At 44.6% G+C, this 25,000-nt stretch overlaps 2 protein-coding genes across 6 annotated transcripts in view; one reads left to right on the forward strand and one right to left on the reverse strand.

Moving 5' to 3' along the window:
* fxr1 (FMR1 autosomal homolog 1) overlaps positions 1-3,127 on the forward strand; it is a 10,346-nt gene extending 7,219 nt beyond the window's left edge. For 3 of the 5 annotated variants that reach the window (XM_068725002.1, XM_068725004.1, XM_068725003.1), the window contains exons 15-18: positions 1-180; positions 408-485; positions 1,012-1,097; positions 1,185-3,127. The exon at positions 1-180 is cut by the window's left edge and continues 30 nt beyond it. In XM_068725002.1, coding sequence (XP_068581103.1) covers positions 1-180; positions 408-485; positions 1,012-1,097; positions 1,185-1,352 — 512 coding nt within the window. In that variant the 3' untranslated portion in view covers positions 1,353-3,127. The remainder of the gene's footprint in view (positions 181-407; positions 486-1,011; positions 1,098-1,184) is intronic. The other 2 variants (XM_068725006.1, XM_068725007.1) reach the window with 1 other exon arrangement.
* Positions 3,128-3,619: 492 nt separating this feature from the next.
* dnajc19 (DnaJ (Hsp40) homolog, subfamily C, member 19) lies at positions 3,620-5,293 on the reverse strand. The gene is made up of 6 exons (XM_068725035.1): positions 5,176-5,293; positions 4,823-4,874; positions 4,360-4,433; positions 4,124-4,203; positions 3,984-4,054; positions 3,620-3,794 (listed from the first exon to the last, which is right to left on the reverse strand). The coding sequence occupies exons 1-6, from the start codon at positions 5,176-5,178 to the stop codon at positions 3,724-3,726; spliced, it is 351 nt and encodes a 116-aa protein (XP_068581136.1). The 5' UTR covers positions 5,179-5,293; the 3' UTR covers positions 3,620-3,723.
* Between the last annotated feature and the right edge of the window lie 19,707 nt (positions 5,294-25,000).

Here is a 25,000-nt window from a genome sequence, read left to right on the forward strand (position 1 = left end):
CCTACGGGGCCGCGGAGACAAACACAGAGACGGACCAGACGGCCGATACCGATGCCAGCGAGTCCAACTTGCCCGCAAACCGACGCAGGAGATCTCGACGGCGCAGAACGGACGAGGACACGGCGCTGATGGACGGCATGAGCGAGTCGGACAACGCCTCAATGAGTGAAAATGGAATAGGTAGGGAAGTCCCATCTTTTCCTTCAGGACACAAACTCTACAGTGCATTCATGTGAAGCATTACTCACAGACAGAGCATCCTAGTGGGAAAGGCTCATACATTTCTTAGTTGGATAAGTTCCCATCTTTAGTGTTAAAGGAGCCTGTGCTGCTCAAAGACAGGTCTCTGGTTTAAAGGCAATCTAAGCTCCAAGTCCCTTTCTCTGTGATTGCCCCGACGTCCTTAGATGACTCAGAAGTTAAACCTCAGCGTCGTAACCGTAGTCGACGTCGCCGCATCCGCCTGCCTGAGGAGAGGCAGCCAGGTAACCCCGACAGACCTCCTAACGGCTCGGCTTAAAGGTTGTCTCCGTGTGACACAAACCAGAAACTAAACCAGAAGAGTCGGTAGAACCGTTACCGTCTCTTTAACCACATGCTGTTGCTTGCTTCTGCTCAACGGTGAGAAGTGGTTGGTTGACCCACGCCATCCTTACTGGAATGCAAATTTGAAAGTATGCATCTAACTTTTTCCTTGTATAGTTTTATTTGTGCAGCACTGGTTCACTAACAGCTAGACTACAGCTGGTTTGCTGTCAGTAACAGCGATGGCACTGGGTGTGTGTGCTGTGTCGTAGTGGGCGTGGCTCTAACGTCTCTGTGGTGTGGATCAAGTACACAGTGTGGCCTCGAGGTGCTGAAGAGCTCTCAGACGGGATCCACCGTGACGTTCTCAAAACTGTCGGCCATTTTAACCATTAAACCTACAGCAGGTGTAGATTGTGAGATCGGTGTTGTGAATAGTGTTGTGAACCGGTTCCTAGTGGTTTTCTTTCCTGTGTTCGTCTGCAGTGACGGTGGCGGACTACATCTCCCGGGCTGAATCTCAGAGCAGACAGACGCCGACCTCTAAGGACACCAAGAAGAACAAGGATGTGGTTAGTCCCTGAATGTCACGTGTGGTTTAACCTGGGTCTGTTCAATGTAGATGCTGCAGTATTTGACTGTCCCACGTTTGTGTTCAGGGTCTGGTGGATGCCATCGCTGAAGACAGCCCACCGTCTGTGTCGGCGACCACCAATGGTTCTAACAGCGCCGCCGACACTGAGAGCAGCAGCGCCGCCGGAGCTCCCGCCAAAGCCTCCTGCCAGGAGGACTCCAACCAACAACCCGTTGTTAACGGAGTCTCCTAGTCAGACCTGAGCGAAGGAAACGGTTTCAAATATTTCAAATTCTTTGGCCGCACGCGGTGGAATCTCCCCGTCTGTGGAGCAGCCTTCAAATTGAAACATTTAAACACAACAAGCTCTTCTTTTACTTAACAAATATTTGAAACCCGTTCCACCGCACATCGTTTTAGACGTCTGAACCGTAACCTCCCCTTCACACACGCGTTCTCTCCAACTATTCATTTTACCACCGTTTATTACTATTTTTTTTACAATAGTTCTTCCTGTATGAGCTTGCCAAAGATAGTCAAACACACGCAGACTTACAGACACGTGATTGGCCGTACTGTTCGGTCCGCTCTTCACTGAGAGCTCAGGGAGAGGTTGGGCTGAATGCAGTGTTTATATAACGCAGACAGGGAATCAAACTCAAACCCATACTATGGTGTGAATGCAGCGGCTCTTTTTTATCAGTAAAAATATCATAGCGGGATTTTTAGATCACAAACATGTCTGCCTTTGACCAGGTGGACTCGGAGAGATGCTTCCACAACCTTTTTCAGGGTGTGTTGTGCATCTGAAGTAGTTTGTACACTCAATATTCTGCATGAGCAGCACCACAGTGCAGATAGTATGTCTGACATACATGTGATCATCTGTTGTGCCTTGAGAGTAGATTCAACATGTTGTTGCCTGGCTCTGCACACCGTCTGAAATGTTTCACTTGTTTCTGTGTTGTGCGCTCGCCCTCTCTGCCACAGAGGAGCCAGAGGAGGCGTCTCCTCGTGCTTCATGTTCCCTCATGGCGCTGTAGGCACTGTAGGCGAGACCAACACAGAGAGGATTTCAGAGGCATATCTTTTTAAAATCAGGTGTGTCTGTTCTTAATGTTTGTGGGGAGAATGAGTCCAGTTATTCTCTCTCTCTCTCTCTCTCTATCTATATATATATATATATATATATATATATACACACACACACACACACACACACACACACACACACACACACACACACACACACACACACACACACACACACACGTCTCTGTTGAGGAGTTTGACATTAGCTGCTTTCTGTTTTTTCAATATGCAACCACTTTGGTCATACAAGAAATGTTATTACAGCGTGTCTGGAAAAGAAACAAGCGATAGAGTTGTTTTCTTTGCACTGAAACATAACCGCTTTCTGTTTAACAGTTGATTGTAGGTGAGTCTGATAACGGGCTGTTACTGTTAAGTGCTGGAACGAGATGTAGCCGTCGAGTGCTGGGTTTCCTGAAACATCTCTCTGCTGAACAGCGGGCGCTTTCATCAAACATAAGACAAGAGGGATAACGAGTGCTTTTTGTTTTTCTTCTTCCAGAACTCCAGCTAAGTCAAAAGAAAGTCAAAGCTCGGTTGAGATGTTTTTGGAAAACCAAGCCCGGTGACGATGATGTCATTTTCATGGTTCTTCCACAGACTGGCTGGAAACTGGTCACGACTGTTCCACCAAGGAAGGAGATTTATTTGGGTTATTTATTTAAAAATGTACAGTATTTAAAAAAGGCTAAAAACAAGAGAAGCTCTTCTTTTTCTTGACACTAAAATATATACGTTACCGAGGGTTTTCTTTTGAGACAGAAAATTTGGACTACTGAGATTTGTGACATCCCCAAAGTGTTTGTGTTGGGTCGACTGCAGTATGTTTTTTTGTTTTTTTTAAAAGGAATCATTCTGGTTGGTTGATGTGCAATATGTTTTGTATGCAGGTAGTTCTTAAATAAACTCGATCTTCCATGTAGATCTAAAACTCAACTGTGTCAGGCTCCCTTATGAAAAGTAATACGACGATATAGATATATATAGATAAATATGCATGTTAAATATTCATAACATCAAACCCCAGTTTGAAATCCAGCACACATCAGCCTCCCTCTCACTGTCTGCTCCTCTACAGTCACAGCTGTATGGAGGTATTGATAATGCAGATGGAACATCTAACTGCTGCTGCTTCACTGAGAGAGAGAGCTGCATGTGTGTGTGTGACCTTCCCTGACCCTGACTTCACCATGGCACTGATACACACACTGTGTGGGGAGACGCTTTGGTTCGCTGTAAAGGCTCCTCTTGTCTGAGTTACTCAGCTGATGTCTTCCAATGTTGCAGTTTTTAATTTTAAAAAAAACATACGTAAGAGAATTGTTTTAAGATAATGTATTGTTTGAAGTTCCCATCTTGTGGAAACTTTCCCTGAAAAGTACATAAAGTAAATCTAAAACGCAACATAATGACGAGGGACAATTCCAGTTACAATTTGTACAGCGTGATTTTATTTGAGAACACTCGGTTAGAAAAGTCGCTCAGGCCGGGTCAGTGCAAACAGCATGGATCAGAGCAGGGTGCCGACAGCGTCACTTCTTTGTCTGGGCATCGAAGAAATCCTTCGCTTCATTTATCTTCGCTGCTAGGTAGGGAGATCCACCTGTGACACACACACACACACACACACACACACACACACACACACACACACACACACACACACACACACACACACACACACACACACACACACACACAGAGAACTGTAGCTACACCAGCCTGTGGAGCTCTTTGTAGTGACGTTCATGGTCTACAGGACCCGACGGTGGACTTGTACTGCCTCACTCACCTCTGTCTGGGTGATTCAGGATCATCAGTTTTCTATGAGCCTCTCTGATCTTCATCCTGTTGGCTGTGGGACTGCAGGACACAACGTGAATTATCATAATGATCAGCGTGAATAGTTCTGGTTCTAACATGTGCACTTACCTGATACCTAACACCAGGGACGCTTCTCTCTTGGACATCTTTGGATCAAAGCCACCTCTATAGTAGCCTCCTCCAAAAGCCTGCAACGTGCACAGTTCACAGGTCAGCACGATGGGCCTGCTGACCGACCCGTCCTCACGACATATTCATGAAACGTGAACTCAAAGATTAGGCGTATCTATAACGTATACTTCCATTTGGACAGACACTTATTGTGTGCGTGTTTTCCTTCTTACCGTCTTGGGGAAACTCTGAAGGGCCTGTTTCATCTGAGGCTCCATCAGCCTCATGGCCTGCATGGCATAGCGACCTGCCAGACGAGTAGAGGGGAACAGCAGCACATTACACCACATGATAACTGTGGAGTTCTCTCTACCATTGATATTCACATAAGCACCGATACAGAGAGGTGTATGGCTGGGTTTTTGTTTTCCCTACATCTGTATCACTATATGGAAAATCACATGAAGTGATGAATGAACCATATTTCATGTGTATGCATTACATCAGGAAAAGTCTTCAAAGTTGGTATTGTTCCTCTGTAGTTTGCAGTGGTTGTTAAATGACTCGTTTCAGAGACTCATGGAGGCCTCAGGACTGTCTGTCGCCCTTGAACCAGCAGTCTGTCACGGTGGTTTGTCGCACCACTGAAGCACTAAAGGCTCAGTTCAACAGGTAGCTCTTCTAGGAGACACTCACCTGCAAATCCAGCTGCTGCCAGAGCCAGTCCCACTGCCACCATGGAACTGGCCTGGAGTTAGACACACAGAGAGAGAGCGATATAAACATAGAACACGTTATGGAGACGCACAGAACACCACCTGCACCAACTAACCAGCTGGTGTAAACACGTAGCACGTGACCACAGTGTCTGTACGTGTTTCTACGTGTGTTTCGAGCCACTAGCTGCTGCTCTCTTCTCTCGTTGGAGTAAAGCTAAGGCTAGCTTAGCCGTGCAGAATGGCCGTTATCTAGCTCGTCGGCAGCCTCCTGCTCATCGCTACGGTGTTCAGGAGGTTCACTCCAGTTAGTGGACAACACGTCCGACCTACCATGTCTGCGTGTTACGTTCCGTGTCTGTTCAAGACCAGGACCATCACTTGTGACCTCTCATGTTCTCCTCGCTCGGGCGTGCATGTGTTTGTACCGGAAACGGCGGAGAACTGTCGTAAAGCGTTGACATCCGCCGGTCCGCTGGTCCTCCTCTCCCCCCTCCTCTCCCTCGGTCAAAGTGAACATCCAGCCCCGCCCACAGGACTACTCAGGCCCCGCCCACAGGACTGCTCACTGGCCCTCGGTTGACGGTTGGTCGTCTGGTCGTCTGGTCCTCTTCATGAATGCCGGAGAAGTTTCAAGTTTTTTGGCGGTAATTCAAACTTTGATTTTAATTCCTTTACCTTAATGTTGTTTCCTTAGAAGGTTCCCCGAGTTTAGGTTGCTACGCGGTCGAGCTAAATGCTAGCAGCACGCAAACATCCACACAACCTCCAGCAACACGTTAGTGTGCCAGTTAACGTTAGCTGTGTACAGGTTAAATGCTAACTTGTATTTGCTGGAGTGCTTTGTGGTGGCTAGTTAGCATTAGCATACTGCTCTGCTAATGCTCCAAGTCACTTATGTAAACATAAACACTAAACACTAAACACTAAACGTTACACTAAGAGCACTGAGAGGAATGAATGTGAAGCTCAAGTACATTAACAAAGTGACTCTGGTTGTGTTAAACAGAGTGGCCACACGTGACTAATTACAGGATGTATAACGTGTAGTTAGCATGTTCAGAGAACATATCACGTCTACGCTACAACATCTCTGGTGTTTCAGCAAATTGAGCCGAGTTATGGTGCAGTTTGTCTCATATGAGTTACTCTTCATTTCAAAGTCTTGCTTTAAGTTAACAATTAAAAATGAGTTAGTTTATGTTGCATCAACTTTAGTTGAAGGGTTGTGAAGGTGAGTGTTTTACCTGTTTCTCTCTTTTTCAATAAAAATGTGTGTGTGTGTGTGTGTGTGTGTGTGTGTGCGTGTGCGTGTGCATAATGAAATAGGACGTCGGCTCCATGGTTACGAGATGAGGACACTATCCCTTCAACCAGTGACCGCCTCCACTGAACGGTTCTGGAGAAAGTGGTCCAATGATTTTAGCAGACTCACTCACTCAATGTTTTGCACTTCCTCATGAGTAGACCTCTGCTCAGGACCGGGTCAGCACGTGTGGACCGGACCTTTAGAGCACCTGTGTGGGTGTGCAGGGACGTTTTATGCGATGGTTCCTCACTGAACAGACGACAATAATGTCAAACTTTGTGTTGCCTTCACTTCATGTCACATTGAGAGCAATGATGACTTTGATATCCTCATTTAATGGTGACGTGATGTAAGATGATTGCAGATGGGAACCTGCACAGGAAGCGTATAGAGAAATGATGCGTGTTGATGAGAGCAACAATATACTGCCTGATGTGAAGCTATTGATCGTTCATTGATTGAGCCATTGACATCAAATCTAAGACGTTTGTTGCATTAATACACGGCCTTTATCCCAGCCTTCTGCTTTGTGTATTACTGAATGTCAGACTAGTTAGAGTTCACTTCTCTGGGGTGGGCTGCATCTCAAAAGTGTCTTCATTTGACTTAACCGTGTGGTTAAAGTCATTAACTGTAAGCTGTTGCTGTTTCTTTTGAAATGTGATTTCTAAAATCATTAACTCAAAATTCAAACCCAGTCTTAATCCACAAAGCACAGCATCTTTTGCACTCTGTTCTCCTGAGTTTGTTGGATGTTTCTGCACATTTGAAGGTTCTATTTAGAGGAGTGGTCACTTGATTACAGTTGAAACGGTTCCTCAGGATGACGCTGAAACTGAGTTCATAACAGTGATGAAGCACAGAGTGTCTGAAAGTGTTTCAACCGTCACATCAGGTTGCTTCTTATGAGCAATCTTAACAGCTCCACTGAGACAAGAGAGCCTGTGATCTCTACCTGTGTTCTACCTGTGATCTCTACCTGTGTTCTACCTGTGTTCTACCTGTGATCTCTACCTGTGTTCTACCTGTGTGTTCTACCTGTGAACTCTACCTGTGTTCTACCTGTGTGTTCTACCTGTGAACTCTACCTGTGTTCTACCTGTGTGTTCTACCTGTGAACTCTACCTGTGTGTTCTACCTGTGTGTTCTACCTGTGAACTCTACCTGTGTTCTACCTGTGTGTTCTACCTGTGAACTCTACCTGTGTGTTCTACCTGTGAACTCTACCTGTGTTCTACCTGTGTGTTCTACCTGTGTTCTACCTGTGTGTTCTACCTGTGAACTCTACCTGTGTGTTCTACCTGTGTGTTCTACCTGTGAACTCTACCTGTGTTCTACCTGTGTGTTCTACCTGTGTGTTACCTGTGTGTTCTACCTGTGTGTTCTACCTGTGAACTCTACCTGTGTGTTCTACCTGTGTTCTACCTGTGAACTCCACCTGTGTGTTCTACCTGTGAACTCTACCTGTGTGTTCTACCTGTGTGTTCTACCTGTGAACTCTACCTGTGTGTTCTACCTGTGTTCTACCTGTGAACTCCACCTGTGTGTTCTACCTGTGAACTCTACCTGTGTGTTCTACCTGTGTGTTCTACCTGTATGAGCAGCTCAACAGTCAAACGGCCTGCTTGTACTGTAGCTGTATTTTAATCAACAGAGAAGCATAAGTTCGGGATCAATTAACTTTTCAAGTGGTTCATCAGATGACAGCATCAGGTTGAAGCTTCTCAGAAGGCCCGGCTGCTGTTCCACCGTTTACTACAGAGCATCACGTGCCAGCGGGCCTCTGGATAAACAACAGCTGTCTGCTGCAGTGGCATCCAGCTCTCATCCAGCTCTCAGGCAGCTCAACCACAGTGTGCTGCCACCGTGTCGTATGCGGGGTGATGGCTGGTCACAGGACCGAAGATGCTGTGAACATCTGCAGGCTGTCAGTAAGGAGCAATTTAAACCCGGCCGTGCCCTGCTGCGTCTCTGCTACCGTTGGACCGAACCGCGGCGGCAGCTAACACAATGGGACAGTGAAGGGCCTAATTATTGCCCCTATCATTTGCATAATTACAATGTTTTTCTGAGGCAAGGGCAGTATAGAAATTGTAAATTGTAGTGGACCCGCTGTCTCTCCTCAGTGGAAGTCATATTTGAATGGAGAGAGCCTGTTCTGCTGCAGCCAGGCTCAGGCAAGAGGTCCCAATCAGCCAGCCTCACAGACTGCTCATTCAATGGGATTTAAAAAGCCAACTGTGTGGAGAAATGAGAGTTTTGCCCCCCAAATCATATGGAATTACAGTGCTGGTTGCATATGGGGGGAGCCAGTGGCAAGCACAAAAGCCCACAGGAAGCAGCTATTTCTGTGTGTTTTATTAACCCAACCAAGCAATTTAATTCTTTTGTTCGGGGGAGTTCTACTTCATTGATTAACAAAAGCGGGGATATAATTTTTTCAGCCCCTTTTGAAAAGCCTGAAATGTCAAGCCTTTTAAAGGAGATTATTCTGCCTGTGTGCGATGAATAGAGCCCAGAGTAACCTTTTGTCTACAATTAAATATTCCAGCATAAATATAAAAGAAAATCAGAGATGGGGAAGATTGAGTCAGGAGAGATCGGAGAGGTAGATCCTCTGCCCGATAGTGGCAACAGCCTGGCTCTAATTAGATATGCCAGGCGGGCGGTGAGCAGTCACTCTCCACAGCACGCCGAGAGAGGAGGCAGCCTGAGAGAGGAGGACAGAGGAAACCTATCTGCTCATCTGTCTGTCCAGCGCCTTCCTCTGGGCATCCACAAGGTATTTCAGGAGACTTTGTTTTGTTGTGCTTCCCCGCCGTTAGTTGTTTTCCTCACGTCTTTGCCAGCGGAGAGGGAGAGTCTATACGGCAATGCCTTCTGGGAGCTGCATAAGCAGAGAGGGCTGAATAGGAATGAAAAGTTGTGAGATTGTTTGTGATTGTGAGGAGTGATTAGCAATGACAATAAGAGACCGTAGGGACAGAGGGCTGTATTAGGTCGACTGAGCAGGTGCAGAGGGGTGACGGTGATAATGAAGGTTGGATCATGCAGGGCTGCATGTGGTTGTGTTCTGTGAGTTGCGTTGTGCTCTGAGGAGGCTGACATGTATGTGGACCCAGGTGATCTGCAGGCTTCGGTGCAGCAGTGAGCTTTGCACTGAAAGATTTACCTGATGATGAAAGTTTGTCGTCAGGTGATTAGAAGTTGTGGAGATGGTGATTGTGTGCGGTCTGGTTCCGTTAAGTAACCCGGTGTCTTCACACCCTGAGATGAGGAGCTAGTGCAGCCCTGAAGCCCTGAAGCCCTCCCACAGGTCTCCCTGAGCTGGGTGCTCGTTGGCTCCGGGGGTTTTGACGGAGGATGCTGTGACCTCTCGTCAGTTGATTATTTTCCTGACCAATCATTTTCTGGAGTGACTCCATCGTGATGCTCCTCTTGGCTCTTTGACACATGCTCATACTTTAACCACCTTTAAGCTGCTCATGCAGGTCTTCTTTGTAATATTGTAAATCTGTTCTTACTTAAAATGATCTTGAGTGATCTAGTTGCATAAGTTTAGCGGATTGGTCTGTTTTTATTCAACGGTTGATATTGATTTATTGAAGGGGGGTTTCATCAAGTACTGTTGTAATACCTTTATCAGTTATTAGAGGCGTCTGTATACACGTACCTCTCAGTACTGCTGGCTCACTAATATCCAACATTGTTCGGTCAGAAGTTCTGTATCTGTAGCAAGATGGAAGCCTGAAGGTAAAAGAAGAAAAGCAGAGTTCTGATGTGTTGTTGGTGAGAAATATTACGGGCGATGAGAAAGGTGTGTGTGTGTGTGTGTGTGTGTGTGTGTGTGTGTGTGTGTGTATATATATATATATATATATATATATATATATATACCTCGTATTTCTGTGCAATGATTAGAACATTATGATTAGAACGTTATGATTAGAACGTTATGATTAGAACGTTATTATTAGAACGTTATGATTAAAACGTTATGATTAGAACTTTATGATGAGAACCTTATGATTAGAACCTTGTGATTAGAACGTTATGATTAGAACCTTGTGATTAGAACGTTGTGATTAGAACGTTATGATTAGAACCTTATGATTAGAACCTTATGATTGGAACGTTATGATTAGAACATTATGATTAGAACCTTATGGTTAAAACCTTATGATTGGAGCAGAATGATTAGAACCTTATGATTAGAACCTTATGATTAGAACATTATGATTAGAACCTTATGATTAGAACCTTATGATTAGAACATTATGATTAGAACCTTATGATTAGAACCTTATGATTAGAACCTTATGATTAGAACATTATGATTAGAACATTATTATTTGAACATTATGATTAGAACGTTATGATTAGAATGTTATGATTAGAACGTTATTATTAGAACGTTATGATTAAAACGTTATGATTAGAACTTTATGATGAGAACCTTATGATTAGAACCTTGTGATTAGAACGTTATGATTAGAACCTTGTGATTAGAACGTTGTGATTAGAACGTTATGATTAGAACCTTATGATTAGAACCTTATGATTGGAACGTTATGATTAGAACATTATGATTAGAACCTTATGGTTAAAACCTTATGATTGGAGCAGAATGATTAGAACCTTATGATTAGAACCTTATGATTAGAACCTTATGATTAGAACATTATGATTAGAACATTATGATTAAAACATGATTAGAACCTTATGATTAGAACCTTATGATTAGAACATTATGATTAGAACCTTATGATTGGAGCAGAATGATGAGAACCTTATGATTAGAACCTTATGATTAGAACATTATGATTAAAACATTATGATTAGAACCTTATGATTAGAACATTATGATTAGAACGTTATGATTAAAACGTGATTAGAACCTTATGATTAGAACCTTATGATTGGAGCAGAATGATTAGAACCTTATGATTAGAACATTATGATTAGAACATTATGATTAAAACATTATGATTAGAACCTTATGATTAGAACATTATGATGAGAACCTTATGATTAGAACCTTATGATTGGAGCAGAATGATTAGAACCTTATGATTAGAGCAGAATGATTAGAACCTTATGATTAGAGCAGAATGATTAGAACCTTATGATTAGAGCAGAATGATTAGAACGTTATGATTAGAACGTTATGATTAGAACGTTATGATTAAAACATGATTAGAACCTTATGATTAGAACCTTATGATTGGAGCAGAATGATTAGAACCTTATTATTAGAACCTTATAATTAGAACCTTATGATTAGAACATTATGATGAGAACCTTATGATTAGAACCTTATGATTAGAGCAGAATGACTAGAACCTTATGATTGGAGCAGAATGATTAGAACCTTATGATTGGAGCAGAATGATTAGAACCTTATGATTGGAGCAGAATGATTAGAACCTTATGATTAGAGCAGAATGATTAGAACCTTATGATTAGAGCAGAATGATTAGAACCTTATGATTAGAACCTTATGATTGGAGCAGAATGATTAGAACCTTATGATTAGAGCAGAATGATTAGAACCTTATGATTGGAGCAGAATGACTAGAACCTTATGATTGGAGCAGAATGACGTGTTCAGGCTGGTGACCTGAAGACGTTGTAGTGACCCTGAATGCACCAGGCCCTTCAAACAGCACTACCTCACTTGCTGCTAATTTCCTCCAGCTGTCTCAGATTGTGGATCAATGACCAGAGTCAGAAAAGCATTCATGGAGTCGTGTCATGTTGTGGGGTGAAAGAGAGGCTGGTGTGTGGTTTGTGTTGAAGTTGGTCAACTGGTCCGTTCAGTCCAGCTGTCAGTCAGACTCCTGGTTGCTGGTTTCCTCTCTTGTTCTTCCTGTCAGCCTCTCGGCCTCACGTCATCATGTTGCCTTGGGACTGAGTTTTAGTGAGGAAGACTCCCACCAGTGACAGATCCAACACATTCACCCTCCAGATCGTTTCATTCAGTGTAGCTGCACATCAATATTTGCCAGACTCCACATGTTATTGAAGCTCATTGTAGAATAACACGTTGGACTGAATCCAAATCAGACAAAACGTTTAATTTTAAGTAGAAACTGGAAGTATTCACATGCTTTACTAAAGTAAAAGTAGCAGTACTGTGAATACTCCATTACAAGTACAGGTGCTGCATTGACAACAGGAAGGTATTGTTGACAAGAAAAGGCTAACAATATGTTTTATTATTGGATTATTATTATTGCATTGGTTTCTGTTGGTTGAGCCGGATCTACTTTAAGCTATTGTATAAAGTGTTACAGTGAATCCGACGCCATCAGAGCTTCAGCTGCTCCGTATGCAGATGTTAATGTGTGCTCTGCTCTCAGATGGACGTGATGATGAAGGCTGCTCTCCCTTCCTCTTCAGTTAGGATACGTTAGGAGCTGTGTGACGATGTGACCCACTGAGCACTTGTGAGGAAATGAGAAAGACGCTGACGGTGATGTGACGCCGTTCTCCTCGTCTGAATTCAAAACCATTTTGTAATAAAACAGCAGCCCTCAAATAACGGATATTTGAGTTTTTTAAAATAACAAAAATTCAGTCAGAAATGAAAACGTCACATGATTTTCAGCCTTCAGTTTTGTGTGTTTGAGATCGAATTATAATAACCTGCAAAACCTGATACAAAAGTCCGTAATGTAGTATATCTATCTATGATACGATGATATACTACTTATGCTTTTAAGATGAAGTCACTGCATCACATTCCAGATCTTCTCTCTTGTGGACTCCATTCATAGAATGCAGTCAAAGTCCCTCAAACAAGGATCACGCCCCTCTTCTCCTGTCAACTCTCAACAGCATATTTTCAATTAAAGGCAAAAAAATTGCCCCAGAAGTAGCTTATTTAAATCCTGAACAGATTCCTGTTGTGACTTGAGATTAATTCAAATTGATTTCAGTGACATTTTCAGCCTTTTAGAGTCGGAACGAATACATTTTGATTTGATGTTAAAGCCATTACAATATAAAAATGGATATTGCTTTAACCCCAAATTGTCAATCACAAAACATTCCACCTGCCGCCTGTCAGGCGCTGTAGTAACCGTTTAACCCAACACCAGACTGGGCCCATGTTTAACCCCACCCCTCACCTGCACTTCATCTTAATTCTAATCTTAACCCTAAAGCAAAGTGTTAATCCTAAACACTAACACACACACACACACACACACACACACACACACACACACACACACACACACACACACACACACACACACACACACACACACACGCACACACAGTTCTAATGTCACCTCTATGCAGCAGCCTGTTTCCTCCCCAGAGGGCTTTATCCGAGCTGTGGAGGGCTGATTGGAGGAGGCAGCAGTAATGAGTGCAGGCCGTGAGGTCAGCACCCTGTTATGATAACTGAACTGTGAGGTCAGACTGCAGCTCTGTCTGCTGATGACGCTGATAGCAGCAGATGAACATTGCTTTGTTACTTTAATGTTTAAATCAAAATTCATCCCTTAATGGAATTATATTTGTGCTTCGTCTTCTTTGCCAGACACCAACCGACTCCTCCCAACAATGACGTGTAGCCTGTATATGGCAATTAATGTGAACATGTTTAGATTAGTATTTGTAGTAGTAGGAATTTATATACGTGTATATATACTTACACACAATAATATTTAAATACTGTAAATATTGCAATGTTATACGCAAGTATTTGTTGCCATCACTGTTAGCAGCGTAGTGGTGAGAGAGGTCCTTCTGAAGTGGATTAATACGGTGAATTAACATGAAAAGACTCTTAATTAACCCTCACATAGAAGTTGTTGACACATGTTTCCCATGAAGTTGGACTGACTGCAGAAGGACAGCTGGACAAAGTAAACATGTCAAACAGACCTCGTGATTGTCAGAGTGAGACTGCAGCTCGTTTCTAAAGCGCTGGTCTGATTTTCATGTCGGCCATTCTGCAGCTTTCTTTTTGCTTTGGGCCGTCGTTACGCTGAAGGCCCCACGTCCTGAAAGATACATTTAATCTTGTGCGTAAGATAGAAGACTGTGTGTTAAAGGTAAGAAAGACAATGCTTGATTTAGGTGCATGTTCGCTTGCTCCTGGTTAGATGCTGGTGAGAAGGAAGACCACAGTTGCTTTCTAATCTGTGCCAATTTTAATATCAGAGGCCTTCCAGAGCGACGTTGTGTAACGAAGCTCCTTTAAAGGACAGACCGGACGTGTTGATGTGAGGCTCCAGAGAGTGACTTTACTTCTTCACACACACACACACACACACACACACACACACACACACACACACACACACACACACACACACACACACACACACACACACACACACACACACACAGACAGACAGACAGACAGACAGACAGACAGACAGACAGACAGACAGACAGACAGACAGACAGACAGACACACATGCACACAGACAGTCACACAGACAGACAGACAGACACACAGACAGTCACACAGACAGACAGACAGACAGTCACACAGACAGACACACATGCACACAGACAGTCACACAGACAGACACACAGTCACACAGACGGGCGTGTGGTCGTCAGACATGCAGTAGATGGAGGCAGACTGACTTCTACAGACAGTCATGCAGACAGCGTGTATAAATCTGTAATAATGCTGATTTCTGACTTTCCCCAAAGAGGACTGCTAGCTTGGCAGAAAGGAAACAAGAATTATTCAATCAAACGGCTCTCCTTCCATATACACATTTGACTCCAGCCGCATAAAGCTTGCCGCGTAATCCTTTTATCAAACCCTCCGATGGAATACTCTTATTGGAAATACCCAGAGAGAGAAATAATATTCAGGTCATTTCTATCTCCAGTTTATTTCCTCCTTTAAAATCACCTCTGCTTTCGTTTTTTTATTTTTATCTTGAGACAATAATTACTTCAGGTCTGCGGATGGAGACCTAGCTGCTGATTATGAATGTTCTCTGACCACCGGGGGAATCTCTGCCCTCATCAGTAATAACTGAATCAAAGTGTATTTGTACCGCGCCGCGGTGAGCCTCCGTCAGCCTCCGTCAGCCAGGTTGGAGGGAAGAACGTAATGTGGGTCAGCTGGTGATGATGGCTGGAAGTACTAATATCTCTGGTAGATATGGAAGCTGTGAGAGCTGCTGTTCTGTCCCGTCAGCGTTTCACAGCTTTATATCTCGGCTCTCAGAGAGTGTGTGTGTGTGTGTGTGTGTGTGTGTGTGTGTGTGTGTGTGTGTGAGTGAGTGAGTGAGTGAGTGAGTGAGTGAGTGAGTGAGTGAGTGAGTGAGTGAGTGAGTGAGTGAGTGAGTGAGTGAGTGAGTGAGTGAGTGAGTGAGTGAGTGAGTGTGTGTGTGTGTGTGTGTGTGTGTGTGTGTGTGTGTGTGTGAGTGAGTGAGTGAGTGAGTGAGTGAGTGAGTGAGTGAGTGAGTGAGTGAGTGAGTGAGTGTGTGTGTGTGTGTGTTGGATTCTGTGTTTCTCATGTTTCTCCATAACTTCAGGTGTTTTCATAGGTTAGATATCCTCACCGTGGACATAGATGTCATTTTCCAATAAAAGGTTTGGTAACCAAAGCTGTATGACACAGATATTCATGTGTATAATCCAGCCTTAAACACAACACTCTTACATTGAACCCTAACAGAACGTTTCATATTCAACCCACCAGGGACGTGTGGTCAGAGCCTCACCTGTCATCAAGTGAAAAACAAATAATGCTAAAATAAAATAAATATTAATATTTCTCTACTGATCTGTGCTATAAATGTAATTCCTGTGTGATTCCAATCATTGTTATAATCATAATCTCTGAATGATGTCATGTCCTGTTCAAACAGAGGAGACAGTGAGGTGAGACAGTGACCAGCTGTTCCTCTCCTCACTGTGAATCCTCACTGACTGTTGAGTCTTTTTCTGTCTCATTGTTTGTCACCACTGTAATATCTGTAGACTCTTTTATTAGATGTCCTTTCTTTACATAGAATAATGTATTTCACGTCTGTGTAGAACATATTTAGTGTTTCTGATCTGACATTAAACCGCAGTGAAGAAGCACAGAGGCAAACAGTACCTCTGACTCACTGAAGGGGGCGAGAGAGAGCCCACGGGTCGGTTTATGCTTGTTCTGTCGTTGCTCTTCTACACTTTTCTTCTTCTACACTTCTCTTCTTTTTCTTGACCATAACAATGTAAGATTCTATATCTAAGCTTAAAAATGTCTCAACAAAAAGTGAAGTGTGACCAAATCATCATCAGTTCATCGTCTTACAGGTAAAGTAACCTTTAATGTGTTCGTTGTTCTCTTTATACATCCGGGTTGTTACGCAGATTATCGCGGAATCTCACGATTTTCGCGGGTGGCGCTCGGGAGCGCTCCGCTTCTGAACCGCTCCCGGTGGTGGGGGGGGCGGCAGGTCGGTGGAATCAAATATGTACCGTGTGTGTGTGTGTGTGTGTGTGTGTGTGTGTGTGGATGGATCTGACTCATGTAGTGTCAGAGCCTCACCACACGTCACTGTTACCTCCTTCTATAAAGACACATGTGAAATATGAACATGCTTTTTGGTTTGTAAAATATTTATTTGATGGAAGAATAAGAGTTTTTTAATAAGTGTTTCAGACTGACGGCAGATGTGCTTCATCAAATGCGCTGAATGTATTTCACTACATGTGGACAGAATGAGCTCCTTCATGGAATACTCTGACCTACTCTTCTTCTGCACCATGGTGAACCTCAGTGAGTATGAGGTGTCTGGACCACTTCTGATCCGTTTAATAACTCTTGGTTGTTGATTGTAATGAAGGAGTGTGTCAAACACAAGGCTCTTTAATGTGTTTAGAGTACGATGGAGGCACAGATGTATCAACTGATGCTGACCCGACTGATCAAACTGGGATAGTTCATGTTGGTTTTGGTCTCCTCAGATGGATGATTGGGGTTGATAATTAAAGGGCCGGCGCAGTGATTTTACACGTGGAGTCTTGTCTTCTCAGCCTGTGCAGCGGTTGAATAATGTCTCCTGTGGCTCTGCAGGAAATGCTTCAGAGTTTAAATAAACCCGATGTCATGTAGAATGGGATGGGTTGAGACACTACGAATGATTTAAAGTGTCTCAGTCCTCACAAACACAGTCACACAACGGACCGGTTGATCCAGTGGCTCATTAGGACTTCAGGTCCGATATCTAATCTGTCTTCATGACACCTCTGACGTGTTGAACGTGATGGAGCTCCCTTAATGCTGGTGCTACCCTTGAAGCGACTCAAGAAGAAGACTGACGGCCCTCCACGCCGTCGTGTCGTTTCCTCTCTGCTGCTGATGATGCGTTCATCAGACCAGCTTATTTTACCATGACCCCTGTACTGTACGCCAGGGAGCACGCCGTTAAAGAGGTTTGATGTGTTGCACCCTGCTGTGACATAGCAGTGTCACGGGTCTCTTTTTCAATCCAGTCTCGATTCAGAGAACAGTTCAGTAGCTGCTGGGTGTGTGGATCAGATGTTCTACGTTAGAAAGAAGACAGGAAAGCTAAGAAGAGGCTGCAGTACGCCGTGAGGACGGACAGCGGGTGAAAGACGTTGTTTTGGCCGCGTGACCTCAGCGATGGTTACCGTTTCACCACACTGATGGAATGACGCAGCCTGCGACCTGGACTCCGGTGGCTGGTCGGTAGATCCAGGAATGAACTGACTCCTGTTCATTAGTCTCTCTGACCCGGAGCTGCCGTGCCAGATCTCAGACCGCCAGACCAGCACTTCATCCTACGTCCTGTAGTGTGTGATGATCTGGTAATGGGATAACGAGTCAGAGTTCACTCTGAACTGGCTTCTCCTCTGCTGCAAATGTGTGTGTGTGTGTGTGTGTGTGTGTGTGTGTGTGTGTGTGTGTTAGCGAGAAGGCAATAGAGCTCTAAAGCTGTGTGTGTGTGTGTGTGTGTGTGTGTGTGTGTGTGTGTGTGTGTGTGTGTGTGTGTGTGTGTGTTTGAGTGAGAGTAAGTGAGTGTGTGTGTGACTGCAGACCTATAATTATCCTCCTGAGGAAAACAAGTGCAGAGTGAGTGGTCCATTGTGGAAACAGGATTATAGCCTGTGAGAGAACAGAACGCTCTGCGCTTTGTGTTGGCTAATGTTTTCCAGTTGAGCTGAGCTGTTTGATTTGAGCTGTGTGTGTGTGTGTGTGTGTGTGTGTGTGTGTGTGCGCGCGCGCATGTGCGTGCTATCAAATCTAGTGGTCAGAGTGTGTCTCATTTTACCAATTCCCTGCCTGTCTATTCTGTTGAATATGTAACTTTGTCATCTTGGAATGCGGCTCTGTGCTCTAGGCCACATTGGTCCTGCGGCCTACAGCACAGAGCCGCAGGGCAGGTGGTTATTAATATGACAACACATAAACACAGAGGCAAACACACTCTTTTTCTCCCAGTCAAACACCTCGTTTAGTTTGTTTTGATTAAGGTGAGAGAGAGAGAGAGAGAGAGAGAGAGAGAGAGAGAGAGAGAGAGAGAAGGCAGGCTTTTCTTTCTCAGAGTTCCCGTGTCAGTCGTGTAAGAAAGCCGCCAAACCAATAATTTTGTCAAGTTCTTTTTTTAGCGGCGCGGCTGAAGCGTCTTTGGATTGCCACATGTATAAAGGCAGCCCGTATAAAGCCATTCACAGCGCTGAATGAACACGCCATCTGTGGGGCTTTCTTATTTCCTCTTCTCTTTTCTTCCTCTCCTTTTTCAAGCCTTGTAATCAAATTTGAGCAAAATCAAATGGCGGGAGGATAGAAGGGAGAGCAGTGGGGGTGGGTGGGAGGGAGGAGGGTTCAATGAAAGTACCTTTTGTTGGTCTGAAACGAGCAAGTAATTTACAAAATGCCCTCCCTTTGTGCAGGGGGCTAAGGGAAGAAAGAAATCAGTAGCTTTTAGAAGCTAGGCCTTGCGCTGCGACGGGCAAGATAATGAAAGCCGTCTTGTGTTTGTGGGCTAGAGAGCATCTCAAAGGCAGACCGGGCCCCGGCTCAGGGTTAGCTCGCTGCTGAAGAAAAAAAGAGGAGAGAAAAAAAGAGAAACACAACACTCTCCTCTGTGTGTGTGTGTGCGTGCTTCTATGTGTGTGTGTTTGTGTGTTTGGCAAAGAGCGGCAAAACAGGACGGCTGTGCCCGGCTACTCTTGGCAGAGACACTCCGAGGAACAGACAGAGTTGTCGTTGCCGAGGAGAGCGGAGGGATTAAAGAATGGCTGCTCATCTCCTCTCACCTGTTGTCCCGTTGCAGGTGCGTCTGGCCGGCCCCACGTTCAAGAGGTGATCCGGCTCCGTGGAGGAGCCCGGAGGAGAGGCGAGGACGTCAGAGGAGGAGATGAAACACCCCGCGGGGATCACTGCGCCGGAGGATCGCGAGGGGCAGGAAGAGGTTTTCAGCCGACCGCTTTCATCCTCGGGTCCTCAGAGTGGAGCGCCTGACTGATGGAGGACGCTCAGCCTTTACCTGCATGGATTATTACCTGAGTGACACCTGGACAGACCGCTGTCGTGGATTATTACAGGTACGACCATTTGGAATAAGTACGTTTCTGTCTGTGCAAACTCCACTTAGACTTCACTTGTTGACCAAGAAGAAGAAAAGCTGAATGTGACAGACCTGCTGCTCGATGCAGGTCACCCACCTCACCTGAGCTGTAGTCAAAGCAATGATGATTTGTGATCTTAAACGGATTCTGATTATACATCGGTTGCGCTCCCTGAAGTTCTTCATAATTACACGTCATTAAAGCTCATTTAAACGTCCGCTGTGTCCGGCCTGCAGACGAGCTCCTGGTTGACGGTGGACGGTCTCTCCTGGGGTGTCTTCCTGCGCTGCAGAGACGGGTGAGTTAAGACAGTTCATCAGTTCATCTGATTCTGTTTCTTTTTCTCTTCTCTCTACGTCTGTCCAGCTCGCCCTGTGCTCAGGTCTTTCTCTGTGTCTCTTGTTCCTTGTAGTCATTATGGCTGAAAGCCTTGAAGCAAAGTGCACAAGTGTGTGTGTGTGTGTGTGTGTGTGTGTGTGTGTGTGTGTGTGTGTGTGTGTGTGTGTGTGTGTTCATACTTTAGATGCCTCTCTTGCTTGATAGTGTTTGACTTCAAACAGAGAAAGCCTCTTTCTTCTTTTTATTGCTTCTTTTGCTTTTACCTAAATCCACAGAGTTTAGTGCAACAGGAGGACTACTGCTGGAGGAGGGAATCATTTTAACACTTGATTTTAAATCATGATGTCATGATGCTTCATGTTAGTGCCGATCGGCTCGGATTGTGTTTTTTTCATGCAAACTTCTTTTAGCTCTTCCTTGATGAAACATAATTAAGTTGAGGTTTGACTCTGCTGTGTGGTCCCCAACGTATGAAACGATCTTAAAAATGGTCACATTGAAAGTGTGACGGGATGTTGTCAGGATGGAGCTACAGGTAAGTTAAAGCAAAGGATCATTTGATACAGTAGAAGTGTTCCTCCTGTTGACGGCTCAGATTAGAGTCTGGGTCCGTTTGTCTGTTTGGACCAGCAGTGTGTCACATAACCCTTCAGATAGCTAATGATAAATATCATATATATATATATATATATATATATATGATATCTATCATTATAATATGATGCCACTTCATTGTCTATGAAGCTGCACTGTGGTCGACTAACTGTTGTCTTTGAACAGGAACTCAATACATCCAGTTAGAACAGCAGGCAGTTTGTACTGAGGCTGTTGTGAAGCATTCTGGGATGTGGAGTAAACGTCTGAAGTAGACACAGTTAGCCTAGCTAGGACAGGACGGTGAACTGACGTGGTCTTTTCTTCCACACTGGTTGTAGCGACATTGTCTCAGAACCATGTGCCACCATGGACCAGAAGCTCTCCGTCTGTGTGGCGTCATCAGTGGGCTGTGGGCTGTGGGTGTAGAGGGTCTGTTATTTCACACATTATCACACAGAGTTCTTCTTCTCTTTCCTTGTGCTCCACCACAGCGTTCACAGCACTACGTTGCTTTATTTAATCGGTAGATTCACAGTAATACGTGACTGAACAGACGGGTTTAAACACAGCTGTGCTTTGCTGTGGCTGAAATACACCCGATGATTCACTTTGATTTCTTGTTAGGAGTCACTTTAACCACAGTGTGTGGTTAACTAACTGTTAACTTACACTAACTGTGGTTTGAAGCCCATCTCAGGTGACATTCGTCGGTCTACGGGTTGAACGTGGTCGAGGTTTGTCTGAAGACGTTCTGCGTCTATGAAGAGAGACCGGTGCAGCTCTGGCTTGTGCATGCAGGAGGCTCTCTAATGCTCCTGCAGCATTTGATCTGCACCGTCACTGCTGCATCGCCCTGATTTCAGCAACTAACTGAATCTTTGAATCCATCCCTTAATATTCTGCCACGTATCAGGCTCCAGACTACAGAAGTTGATTCATTCTATCGGTATGAGTTATGGTTCTATACAGGGTTGGGGTTAGTTGGGTGAAGGCTGCAGAGACCCTGTTGAAGCTGAGAGTACTCGTTCACCTCTCAGTGAAGTTCCTCTCTTCCTCCTCCCTCTGCTGTGTTCTTCAGGGAACAGTAAACAAGCCAGCCGCATTGAAATGAGCTGATTTCTCTGATGACATATTGAAATGTCAGAATTTACACTGGAACAAATGCGCTGGTTGAATTAATTTGGAACAGAACGGGTAATAAGCTATCTCCTTGTTGCCACACACTGACAGGCAGAGTCCCGGTCCGTCTGGAGGGTTACAGTCACTTAGTCACGCGGCATGCACCGCTGCTTTGATTACCACCAACAGACCGCGCGCGCGTGTGTGTGTGTGTGTGTGTGTGTGTGTGTGTGTGTGTGTGTAAAACACTGGCTTTTTGCTTTCCTGTTTCTTTAAATCTCAGACAGTCACAGGTCGTTGTGTTTCAACCGCTCATGATATTTTAACTGTTTTACGTTTTACCAATAAATCTTGTCTAGTTAATTAAAGAGCTTCTAAATTAAAGAATAATGCAAATATCAAAAAGATACATTTTCCAATCGGTAGATCAAACTACGGTTTGGGTCCCTGCAGCAGGCCGGTGTCGGATGTCTGTGAAGCCTTAGTTGACTGAACTGTTGGAATGATGTGATCTCTGCTCAGCGGCTCATTTGTGTTGATCTGGACGTCTTGCCTGCTGATTGTCTGCATACGTCCAGCTTGTTGTTGAGTTTGAATGAAGTGTGCGTTGCGACGCCTTCCCTCCCGTCGGTGTCTTGATGTGAGGTTACCCAGCTGGGGCTCGTATACGTTCAGTCGTACTCTCCGGCGGTGGTCGTTGCAGACGCACCCGGCAGAAATCTAGTTGTTTGTCGCGTCGTGCACATCCAGGTTCCCATCCCGCATGGACTCAGAGACGCCACGGATCTGGTTATCAGCGGTGAAGCATGACATGAATAGTCATGCAGCTATGGCACCAGATTACATGACTTGAAGTATCAAAATATATACATTTAATATCAGGTTCCAGCGACTTCTTTTCATCCTTTCACACATTAATCTATTTAGAATTTGACCGTAGCAGCATCTCCTCTATTAAATTTCATGGGTTGTTAATCTGTGTTAGGTTAGCGATCTGTTGTGACCCGTACAGCTCCCCGAGGACCCGCTAATAACAGCTAATGGGCTGTTAAAGTAGTGAGCGGGGCCTCTGACTCACCACCAATTACAGCTCATCCAGCAGGAGAGCACAGGGACTGATTTCATCTGTAAGGCCGCACCTGCATGCATGCGTGTGTGTGTGTGTGTGTGTGTGTGTGTGTGTGTGTGTGTGTGTGTGTGTGTGTGTGTGTGCATCTGTCAGTCAGACTCCTCTTCCACTCAGCTAGCTGTGCACAGGCAGTCATTAGCAGCAGCAGCAGCAGCCAGTCATTTAGCCTGTCATTTCCCCCTTCTCCCAGCTGACCTACTGGTTTGGAGCTTCTGTACTTAACCTGTGTGTGTGTGTGTGTGTGTGTGTGTGTGTGTGTGTGTGTGTGTGTGTGTGTGTGTTATGATATTCAGAGTACCATATGCTTATGAAAAAGAGGAGAGAAGTGCAGCGTTGGATTATGTGAATGATATGTGCTTGTGTGTCTTTACTTACAGATGAATTACTTACAGATGAATTTGAAAGTTAAATTCTGTGAATTTTAAACGCCGTCTTCAGACTGAAATACATTTCTGTGTTTGTTGTGTTTCTCTCGTCCTGAGATGATCATCAAAGGTCTGTCGATCAGAACAGCTGTGTGTGATGAGGTACAGCATACTGACAGTATAATAAGCTGTCAGTCAGCCTGTGTATTCCTTCAGGGCTGCAGTGATTAGTCGACCTGTCCATAAGACAATCAACAGGAAGACGAGTTTGTTTTCAGCCTCTCAAATAGAACTTAAATTTAAATGATTAGAGATATCCTGTCCGTCTATGTTTTCTATGGTATTCAACTGAACATGTCTGGGTTTTGGACAAAGACAGTTCAATAGATATGTGTTTACTTTCATAATTCTTTAGTTCTGTCGTTCTCTCTGTTTTCTGTATTGAAGTTAAAGTGACATCACTGTGGGCCGCTGTGAGCAAAGGTAAACAAACCAACACGGGAACTTTGCTGTCAGAATAGATTTTTCATTTCATTTTCTGTGAGAGTTTGCAAAACTGAAGAAAAAAAACAACAACCCAGATGAAATATGAAAATACATAATATAGAATCACAGTGGAAGTGGGAGAGTTGGCAGGTATGCATTACATGCTGCCCCTTCATTGTGTGACGGCGCTGCAGTGTGCATCAGATGTGACGTCCTTGTCACTGTGGCGGGGCTCGTTTCTGTTAAAGTCCTTGTTTCTTCACTTTTCCATGCTGCACTGCACAAACACTTTGCTGCTTTGCAATTTGGTTTCTTTTTTGCACGTTCGTCTTTGAAAACCTACTGTAGAAACACCGTATTCCCCCCCCCCCCCCACTCACAGGACTTTAAACAGGTGTGTTCTGGTTCCTTCATTTATGCAGCACAGCTGGGATTAACCTTGTGCTACTTTGTCTTAGCCGCAGCTCACCGTGGCTCTCAGGAAGCCTGCCGAAGCTGAAATTAGGCAGCTCTCTACGCTAAAGCTGCTGCATTAAGACAGCCCTCACCTTGGCCTGCTGGAGCTGCGTTAGCTGTGCGGCTAATCCAAAAGCTAGCAAAGTCAATCAGTCAGACCTTAAGCTAACTAAAGCTACCTCTGCTCTTCCTTGTCTTCCCAAGATAAGGTAATGAGGATACGGCGGGGTTAAGTTGAAGTTCGGCGGCCGTGTCTTTAAGTCTCGGGTGTAACGGATGACCAGTGAATATCTCAGTAAATACTGCGACTCTCAGGTAGAGGGGTAGGAGTCACCGAGGTATTGTCTTAAGAAGATAAGGCAATGAGAGGCTTACAGAGTTGTATCCGTGGACGGGGAAGGGGAGACTGACTAATACCTGCTATCTCGATGTGACACCACAGCTTGGCCCTGAGTGGGCTCGGCGGTGTTAATATTCCCTTTTGTCTTGTCCTGATAAGCTAATGGGGGTTACTGCCAGGATTGATGAGAGTGTTAAGAGCTGCATTAGTGGACAGAGAGGAGCAGGGGACGGTGGGGCTGTTAAACCTGCTGGTTAGACTCTGTAGGGCGACTCTCAGCTCCAGGTGCTGATCACAGATCAGGAGTTGTCCCGTGTTGATAAGGAGGAGAGGGCGGGGTTAAAGACAGGGACACAAAGGAAAAGACTTATTTCATAAGGGCTGCGTGTTATTTGCAATATGATTTTTGATCCCATGCAAATCTGCCAGGTCTTTGAATAGTAAAA

This window comes from Cebidichthys violaceus, unplaced genomic scaffold (genome assembly GCF_023349555.1).
Source record: "Cebidichthys violaceus isolate CVI_PGR_0920_01 unplaced genomic scaffold, fCebVio1.0.p SCAF_33, whole genome shotgun sequence".
NCBI lineage: Eukaryota > Metazoa > Chordata > Actinopteri > Perciformes > Stichaeidae > Cebidichthys > Cebidichthys violaceus.